The sequence below is a fragment of the Mauremys mutica genome, chromosome 1 (genome assembly GCF_020497125.1).
Source record: "Mauremys mutica isolate MM-2020 ecotype Southern chromosome 1, ASM2049712v1, whole genome shotgun sequence".
NCBI lineage: Eukaryota > Metazoa > Chordata > Testudines > Geoemydidae > Mauremys > Mauremys mutica.
This window is the reverse complement of record NC_059072.1, coordinates 66,299,527-66,309,778: the sequence shown is the minus strand read 5'-3', so window position 1 is coordinate 66,309,778 and position 10,252 is coordinate 66,299,527. Positions and strand designations below refer to the sequence as shown.

Genomic DNA, 10,252 nt, shown 5'->3' with positions numbered 1-10,252 from the left:
CTTTGATTTTAACAGAGCACTGCAGAGGTTTGCCAAGCTGGGTGTAAAAATATATGTGACTAATGCCATTACAACTCACAGGTTTTTCCTTGATGGTTCTGGGGGAGGGAATCATTCAAGCCAATTTTGGAGCCACAAGAACTTTCCTATTTTCATATTTTTTTTCTCTACCTGCCATCCTAAAGACTTTGGATTCCTAGGGTCACATCCTGTAAGATATTTAGGCACCTAACTCCCATTTAAATCTATGGGAGCAGGCGGTTGCTCTCACCAGAGATGTAGGAGGTTGTGGCTGTCCCTCCCTGTCAGGCTCGGAGGGAGCGCAGGCCCCCTTTCTCCTGCGTTTCTGGAAAGATGGGCTCAAAGGGAGATTAGCATGCTCCACTGTCCTGGTCACCTAGGCAGGGGGCAGGCAGCAAGAAGTCCAGGGCTCAGGCCCTCACACAGAGTGGCGCAGCCATCAGTCATGGGGCTCTGCCCTTTGGGCAGTGTGGAGCAACCAACAATCTAGGGGCTCTGACCCTCTAGGCAGAGCAGAGCAGCCAGCAGTCTCGGAGCTCTGGCCCTCTGGGCAGGGAGGAGCAGGAAGCAGTCTAGCATCTGACATTCTGGCTCAGAGAGACAGCCGACAAATGCAGGCCTCTTGGCCGAAGGTGGGGAGGCTGTCACCCCAGGGGTAGGGTTGGCAGCAGGCGATGGGGAACCTGGGCCACCCTACTCCACCAGGTCCCAGCCCAAGGCCCTAGCAGTGGCAGAGGGTTCCACCACGTGGTCAGTGGGGATCCCACCACAACATGCTGATCAGAATTCTGGCAACACAGTGGAGAGCTAACTCTGCCAGCTGGTATCAGTCTCCAAGGGAGCATCTGCTAGCTGGGTTTGCAGGAGTGCTGGGAGTCCTTCTCCTCTCCCCCTGACCTCAATGGATGACTCATGTGCTTCAATACCTTGTTAAACTGGGACCAGCATCATGTGGCCAGTGTAAGATATCCAGTGTTGCTAACTATTCATTGCTTTGCTTTTAAGGGCTTGGGTTGTTGTAAATGATGTGATGAGTGACATCAGCGTATTTGAGTAAGAACCTAAACAGAATTTTTAAACCCAAATTCATGGTTTTGGAATGTAATTATATATAACAGATTACAATTCTGCACCATGTGTTTACAAACTATGATAGTTGAGATAAAATATTTAGGACTCCCTAATGATGCACTTCTCTCATACTCTTTATTTCATAGTGCTAGGCCCAGCTCTTCAAAGGTATTTGGGCTCCTAACTTACATTGATTTCAGTGGGCCCCAGTTCATAATCTCAAATTCAGTTTCTCTTCTACATTAACCAATAATCACAAAAACTATGTGCAAAGTAAGTAATTTTATTGATTGTAATGAATATAAGCTCGCAAACAAGATGACGTATTACTATAATTAGCAGAACAAAATAGTAGCAGGATTTCACAGGAAAAACAGATTTGACTTATCTTGATGTGTATATATAATATAGAGCTGAAAAAAAGATCTTTTACACTGTGCAGAACACAAAATAAATTACTGCAGCTGGTCACATGGAAAGATCCACAGACTTACCAGCAAGGAGTAAAATATTTGCATTTCACCAGTTAGTTGCACTAAACTTTCTTGAGTTTGTTTTATTTTGAACACGATTAATTGTAAAAGGGAAACAAGTGGAGGGAACATTTTGCTCTATGCAAATCCCTGCTAATTTGCAAGGGAACCAAACTGGGATAAATAAACCCCAACACTTTACAGCTGGCAACCTCTGATCCACTGGGAGACATCTGTTCCTTTGCAGTGATTTCTCCATGCCACCCTGGGTGAGTTAAAAATCATGTTAATTGATTATGGCAAACTCATAAATTAGCGAAAAAGCTCCCAAGAAAAATACCAACTGCTTTAAATGTATGCACATGGTTAATATTTGTGCAGACAGCAAAAATAATATAACAAGTAGTTTGCCACTGACCCAATTCTGCTACAGCACCTGCCTACTCTGCATGGGCCAGCTGGATCCTGCATCCTGGATCATGCCTGAATCAATCTCAAGTCTACCAACACTTCCTAAAATATTGCCATAATGATTTTCAAAAGGCCCACTTACCAGCTGCTAGTCCTGCCACAGAGGATTGGTGTATTTGCAGAACTACTGCTCATTGCCTTTTAGCTACAGCTTCTGGAGAAAGTTGATTTAAGTTCTATCCCCAGTGTCGTATGCAGGATCAAGTGGCCCTGATGTGTAGCATAGACATAATCTTGAACTCCTTGATGGTTCTGGATTTGTCACATTGGTGTTTGAATTCCTGGGAATCTCAGATGCTCATCAAATACATTTCTCTAAGCAGAAGAGTGTGTGTGCTTGTAATACCTTAGAGATTAACAAATTTATTTGGGCATAAGCTTTTGTGGGCTAAAGCTTATGCCCAAATAAATCTGTTAGTCTCTAAGGTGCCATAAGGACACCTGAACTGTTGTTTAGAGCAGATGGGAAAGTCTCCCATTCACAGCGACACTGCCCTATACTGAATTGAATCAAAACCGATAAACTATGTCATAAGCCCTAGAGGTTTTTCCAGTCCAAGTGGTAGGAGTTTTTGGACGAGGAAGATCTGAGTGTTATCTCCACTGCTGCTCTAAAGGTCTAGATGACCTTGATCATAGCTACAACTGAGAATCCTGAATGTCCATAAATGTATTGTGGTGAGAACTCTTAGTTTACAAGTTCTGAGTTCAAATATGCTAATAAATAAGCACGAATATATTATCAACCTTCTTATTGCTTCTATACAAGCTTGTTTATCCAAAAGAAGATTGTAGTCTCTCTCTTTTAACTAGCCTCCCCCTAAGTATACATGCAAGTATGTCACTGTTAGTTGTTGTAAGAGTTTTAAACGTACCATGCACCCATGCCATTGGGATCGCGAACAACTCTCTTTGCACAATTTACACTCGTTGTAATGTCTTCTGTCATTAACTCTAAAGAAATACAGTGGTAACAGGAGGGAGAAGAAAAATCAACATTTTACCCTTCATTTTTTTCAATCAGTCACCCTAAATTGATATTGAAATTAGATTTTATTGATTGTTATTATTTACTAATCAAGTTGATTACAGCAGCATCATAAGTCCAACCAAGAATGGGGCCCAGTGGTGTTAGGCACTGTACAAGCATAGAATACCAGATGTCCTTGCTCTGAAGAGTTTACAATCTGAATGGAAAGACAGACCCCGGGTGGGGGAAAGGGATATAACACATGAGCAGAATGAACAATGTGATGGTGTCAAGCATCATGTTATTTCACAACTGGGTCCTAGCTTTAGAATGCTGTCAGTTTGTGAGCTAGTTATACCATAGCCAGCTACTGCAAGGTGTCTTGTACCTTCCTCTGAAGCATGTGGTACTCGCCAGTGCAACTGGAGACATTGTATTGAACTACAGGACCACTGGTCTGATCAATATGGCAACTGCTATGTTCCTCTCTTTGTAGTTTCTGTCTAGTTCTGCTTTCATTTGGCTTTCTTTGCTGTGTTTGATATATACCGTAACCCCTCACTTAACATTGTAGTTATGTTCCTGAAAAATGTGACTGTAAGTGAAACGATGTTAAGCGAATCCAATTTCCTCATAAGAATGAATGTAAATGGGGGGGTTAGGTTCCAGGGAAATTTTTTTTTGCCATACAGTACATTGGAGTACTATAGTTGGGAGGTGCACAGCCCACTGGCACTGGAGACAAGGAGGGAGGCAAGGAGGCTGAAGGTGCTGTAGGCTAGGAGAAGCACGTTGAGCAGCAGCAGCGGCAGCTTCCCCTACTCTGCAAGCGCAAGGGGCGGGGGGTTCAACCCTTCCCCCAAACCCCCACCCTTAACCCACTTCTTCTTCCCCCTGACCCTTTACTCAGCAAGCCACATCCTCGCTCCTCCCCCTCCCTCCCCTGCCTCCTGCCCGCGGCAATCAGCTGGCTTGCACTGTTCAGGAGGGAGGACACGGCGCACAGGCTCCCCCTCCCTCCCCTGCCTCCTGAACACCACAAGCCAGCTGACTGCCATGGGCAGGAGGCAAGGGAGGGAGGGGGGAGGTGTGCTGCATCCTCGCTCCTCCCCTCTCCCTCCTGCCCACAGCAATCAGTGACGTTCAGGGGGCAGGAGGGGTGGGGAGAGGAGTGAGGACTGGGCACGGAGGCTCCCCCTCCATCCCCTTCCTCCTGCCCACAGCAATCAGCTGATTTGCAGTGTTCGGGAGGCAGGGGAGGGAGGAGGAGCCTGTACACCAAGTCCTCGGTCCCCTCCCCCGAAATGCTGCAAGCCAGCTGATTGCTGCAGGCAGGAAGTGCGGGAAGGAAGGGAAAGGTGCTGATCTGTGGGGTCTGCTGGCAGGTGGGAGGCGCTGGGGGGGCATAGGGGAGCTGATAGGGGGGCTGCCAGCTATGGACAAAGCAGGCAGCCAAACGATGTTATAGCGAAGCATTGCACAACTTTAAATGGAGCATGTTCTGCAATTGAGCAGGGACGTAAGATCGAAACAACATTAAGCGAGAGGATGTTAAGTGGGGAGTTACTGTAATGATCTTATTTCAAAGCAAATTTTGTTCTAGTACTATAAAGGGATATCACACCATCTGCTTCAATATCACACCCTTGTCTGAACATTTCAAACCAAATATTACTACAAGTAGCACCTAAGAGCCACTAGAAATTCAAAGAAATGACGAAAAATATTGTTTGGTATTTTTTCCATCTTCTTTACTGGGTGCCCTTGACAGCTCTTTGGGTGAAATATGTCTTAGCACAGGACATAGGGTCTTACCTAACTTTCTCCAAAAGGGTTGGTTTTACCCTTTGTGAATAGCTATTTTGCTGGTTTTCTGTATAGTCAGACAGATAGTTCCCTATGTTGATTGTGTGAGTGTCACACAGCAACAGAGGAGACTAGTCCAAAAAAATACAATAAAATAAAAAGTAGTGATTGTAAAAGTTTGAAAAATGGCAGGGGGTGGGTGAAGGGAAATTGCAGCACTTGAAATTACTTTAAATTCTTCCTTAAAGTGGATTAGATTTTCAAGTTGATTGTGTCTCTTTAAATTATAAACATTAAAATGTGTATTTTTAAAACCAAGCAAGATCAGGAACCAGCATTTGTGCTGGCATTCCACATAGCAGTGAATTTCATCCTCTAAGAACAAAGTTAAGTGTCCTGAAATCAACATAACTGGTAAGTACTAAATGCATCTCCAAAAGGGAACTGTTTTTATTAAAGAAACCTAAAAAAGAGGATAGGATTAAAATTCAAAATGATCTGGACAAACTGGAGAAATGATCTGATGTAAATAGGATTAAATTCAATAAAGACAAAGTACTCCATTTAGGAAGGAACAATCAATTTCTAAAAAAGAAAGTCTGAAAAAAGGAACACTATTCCTTTTGGAAAAATCCTTTGGGAACCCCCTTTTGTAGCACACATACATCCCCATACATTGAAACCGCGCCCTTCTGTCTGTAGAATAAGGGGTTGGATTTTTTTCATATAGGGCTACTAGGAACAAAACCTGCCTTCAGTTCTAACTTTGCAATGCCATAGGTTCACACTGGTGTAAAAGGGCAGAATTGCCCGCTCATAGTGTTACCTGTGGGAACATTATATTGCACCTACCATGACACTGGATTCCACATGCGTTCTTGGCTCCTGGAGTCTTGCCATCATTGCACCACCAGTGGCTGTTGATTTGTAAAATCCCATAGTCAGTGCTTTGGTCACCAGGGTTGTAGTTCGTGGCACTTGTGTTAAAGGCGCTCTCGTATCTTGCTGTGCACACCCCTGTGAAGGTTCCGTTTAAAAAAAATAACCACACACAGATTGATGTATTTTCTCTGGTGATAAAAACTTCTCATAGGTTGATATTTTACATGAATGTGAATCAATATGCCCCTGTATCACCAATTTGTAGATGATGCAAATGATTATTTAGTACAAAGTACACACAGGTAGTTTTGCTTCCTTTTAATCTGATCAGATTCACAATCCTTATTAAATATGAAGAGTAAGAAAAAAAACATTCTACATGTAAAACTTTTGATTGTCATATGAACACCACATGGGGCCAATATCTTTGAAGGAAACACCAGGAAGTGTTTTGGGGTAGGGATGCCAACTTTCTAATTGCTGAAAATCAAACTCCCGAGGCCCCACTCCAGCCACACCTCTTCCCCAAAGCCCTGCCCCCACTCACTCTTCTCTCGCCCTCTCACTGCTCTCCCTCTTCCCTGTTGCTGGATTGTCTCATCCTCCCTCCCTCACAGCTGGGCTCCCTCTGCTCCAGGGCTGGGAAAGGAGCTGCAGTTGGACTCAGAGCCTACCTCCCGCCTGTCTGCAGTTAGAAGGCAACCGTGGTTGAGCGGGGGCTGTTGAAGGTTGATGACCCAGCGCCTCCCCTCCCACTCTCACCCTCCGTGGTAAGCGGACTTTTGGTCTCCAGTCAGTACATCTGACTGGACACTGCCAGGTCCCCTTTTTGACTGGAAAACTGGCACCTGTCAACTTATCCTCTTTCCCTCCCTGCCCCCTGAATCACATGGACATCTCCTCCAAGGAAGCAGACTTACAATGTCCCAAGCTGTAGCCCCAGTATCCATCCAGCCCAAGCCTTTTCATCGCTCTTGCCAGCTCACACCTTTCGTAGATCTTCCCATGAGCAGCCAGAGGAAGGAGGAGAAGCCCCAAGATTAGCAAAGCCTTCATGCTGGCAGCGTAGCAAACCCAGTCTCCTACCACTGAGACTAGAGACGACGTGTGCATGCTAATATTGGGGAGGAACAACCGGGAACAGCTCAAGTCACACCCTTCCCGAAAGCAGTGGCCCTTCCCTTCCGCTCTCAGCTGTTCCTCCTGCCACACTGGACAGCTAAAGCAACAGCCCCTCCCTGCAGCTCCCAGCTTTGAATGATAAACTGCAAATACTTTGGTAGGTGGGTTAAAAGGTTGTCTAGTTCACTCTGGCATCTGTAAGTTCTGCTGTCTTTGGAGATGCTGTGTGCCCTAGTGGACAGAGCACTGGACTGGGATCCAGCAGGCCTACACTGTAGTGCAAGCTTTGCCTCTGGCCGGCTGGGTGACCTTGAACAAGTTACTTTACCCCTGCCTCAGTTTCCCCATATGCAGAAAGGGGATAATGCTACCTCTCTTGTGGCCTATATGCTCTGTATATGTATTGCTAGGTATTATTATGCTGAGCAAGTGCTATTTTGAAACTTACACTAATAAGTCTCAGTAATGACTGGCTTTCTACACCCTAAGAGAACAGTTTATACTATATCTTTTTCTCCAGTGGTGGAAGAACACCTTTATTAAGGGATGTGTGCTAAATTAGGGCCCTGGTGCTATCTACACTTCCCCAGCCTAGAGCCTGCACCGCACACCCCAACTCCTTCCAGAATCTGACCTCACACCTCTCCCTCACCCAAACTCCCTCCCAAAGCCTGCACCCTGTTCTTTACTATTATGAAAGCAAGGATGGCCCAGTGGTTAGGGCATTGGCTTGGGGACACAATTCCCCATTCTGCCACAGATTTCCTCTGTCATTTGGTCTCTGTGTGCCTTCGCTCCCTACCTCATGGAGGTGGCATGCGCCGCTCACATACTTTGATGGTGGGAGCCATTTAAAAGCCATAGATGGATGCTATGGGCCTCTGTTTTTCCAGAACAAATACAGCTAAAATGCTCCATTCTTGGTCTCCAGGCCTAGATTTTTATCTTACTACACATGCAATTTATAGACGTTAAAGAAAAAAACCCACCCCAGAACACTACTGTATTGATTTTTATCTTAATTAGGATAATTGTGCAAATACAGGCAGGGAAGAGAACAGTACTATGAAGAAAGCCCTTTTGGGAAATCCCAAATTAGCATTTCTAACCGCTTGCAAAGACGTGTGGTTTTCTGTTACTCAGAGAAAAACATACTTTGTTTCATTTCCTCATTCGTCTGTCAACAGTTAGATTTTAACAAAGCACTGCAGAAGTTTACAAAATGGGAGATGTAAATACATATCTCTAGTCCCATTTGTGCCAGTGTAATACCAGGTCCAGCACTGTCTCCATTATAAATCACAGGTTCTTCCTTGATGGGGAGAGGAGGGGATCTTTGAAGCCATTTTTGGAGCCACAAGATTTTTCCTATTTTCACATTTTCTTCTCTACCTGCTATCCAAAAGATATTGGAGTCCTAGGCACAGATGCTCAAAGGTATTTAGGCGCCTAACTCCCATTTAAATCTATGTTGCTCTCACCAGAAGCCACCAGCGCCAGTGCAGCCAGAAGTATTGCTGGTACAAGATGCTTTTCCCTTTCCTCAAGTGTCTGTCCGCAGGGCCGAAGTGCATGTTCTGCACAGCATTGCTATCTAGTGCAATCTTTCCCAGGCTGGCCCAAAAGCAGAAGAGCAAGGGCCAGATCCTCAGCTAGAACAAATCAGTGACTTCAATGGAGCTACACCAATTTACATCCGCTGAGGATCTAGCCCAAAGTTGGAATGTTCTTTTCCGTACAATGTATGCCCAAATGGGAGAGCCAGAAATGATGTTGTTCAGGAATTTCTAACTTCAGAAAGTTTAAAAAATGTCAACCATGGCAATTTAGTGAAGATAATACCCCAAGCCTGTCATTTTAAATGTTGATTTTGGGGGTAGTTGTAGTATGATCTTTCAGTCTTCATATGTGATAGACATTTATATAGTGATTTTCTCCAGAAAAGCCAAAGCACCAGACTAGCTATAAAACTAAGCAGAGAACACTTCAGCCGCCACTGAATGCAGCTACCTCTGACATTGAAAACCTTTAAACACTACAAAGCACCACAACACTGAAGAATTCTGTGTCCATTGCGAGTTCTAGCTGAACATAGATTGCCAGAATGGAATCACCCCACTGGAATCTGACTTGAGTTTAAACTATCACTGCTAACTCTTCTTAGGTCTTCAGGAGCAGGGCTGTGCTGCCAATATTTTAACAATGGGCTCGCTCAAAAGTGTGCCATTCCCCCAACAAACAACTCTAGTTGACACAAGACCACCCTTTTCCTGGCCCAGCACATCCTGAGTCACCACGTTTTCCCCCAACCCACCATAGAAGACTCCTTGAGGTGGTTCCCCTACAGGGCAGCTCTTCCTCACAGAAGTAGAAATGATGCAGGTGGCTGCCTGTGGCTTCTGCAGGCAGCAATTGTGATATGTAGGGGTGATGACCCTTCTGTGTTGATGGTTGGTTGGGTATTGAGTCCCCTTTGTTTCTTAATGTTGATGGCTCTTGTCTATGTGACATAGGGGGTTAGGTGTTGGAATGGGTCTCCAGTGGCTGTATTACCCAAGAATTGAGAGGTGTATTACTCCAGAATTTGATTATGCTAATTGCACCAATATTATGTTTATTCAGCCACCATGAAGTAATAAAATAGAACACCACATAGTTAAGGGTTAATTTGCATAAGCAGGGCGTTTGGAGAATACTAGCTGCAAGCTTGCAGTTTCTATTTATCGTGATGGGAGGAGGGGAGAAAAGCGTCAACAAATTATGAGACTGAAAGAAAATAAGTGGATGGAGACCTTGAGCTGGGTGCTTTTGATATAGAAGCTTATAGCTAGGATTGTTAGGAATGTTTTGTTAATAAGTAGTTGATTGAAGTTAGGAGAAGTGATGACTCAGTAGGGGTCACAATGGGCTATGAGTTTTGTAAAAATTAGTTATAAAAAGACTAGATAATGGAGTGTACGTTGGAGCAGTTCTCTGAAGCAATCCTGAGAGACTTTTTCCCAAAACCATATTCTCTGGCAGGGAAGCACCTGGCCATTGCTGACCTGCTGCTCATCACTCAATACCATCTCAGAGTTTAGCTCATTATTTGGAATGTTCTAAACCTATTGCTTATGTCTGTGTGTGCTTAAATCTAACAAATAGTAGTTTTAAATAAGCGCACACTTACTTGTATCACTCTTTCATTAGCCGGAAGCGCTGTGTTCCCATTGATCTATTCCTGACACCACCTGGAATGAAACAGTTAAGTTAAATTAAGTTACCACTGCTTTGGGTTCTGAAAACCCTGGGTAATGGATCTGGTGAGCCAGTTGCCAGGAGTGGTGGAGAGGAGGGGACAATTGGTACAAGTAGTTTGTTTGTTTGCACTAGGGGAAAGGGAAGGTGGAACAGGATCGCAATCTGTAATTTTCCATGTTGTAGCCCATGAGTTGAT

The 10,252-nt window shown here is 44.5% G+C and overlaps 1 protein-coding gene across 1 annotated transcript; it reads right to left on the bottom strand.

Annotated features, from left to right (window-relative positions):
- Positions 1-1,359: 1,359 nt before the first annotated feature.
- On the bottom strand, positions 1,360-6,865 carry LOC123343511 (lysozyme C-like). Its single transcript, XM_044978604.1, has 4 exons — positions 6,615-6,865; positions 5,665-5,829; positions 2,912-2,990; positions 1,360-1,830 (listed from the first exon to the last, which is right to left on the bottom strand). Exons 1-4 carry the CDS (start codon positions 6,805-6,807, stop codon positions 1,764-1,766), a joined length of 504 nt encoding a protein of 167 aa, XP_044834539.1. The 5' UTR covers positions 6,808-6,865; the 3' UTR covers positions 1,360-1,763.
- Between the last annotated feature and the right edge of the window lie 3,387 nt (positions 6,866-10,252).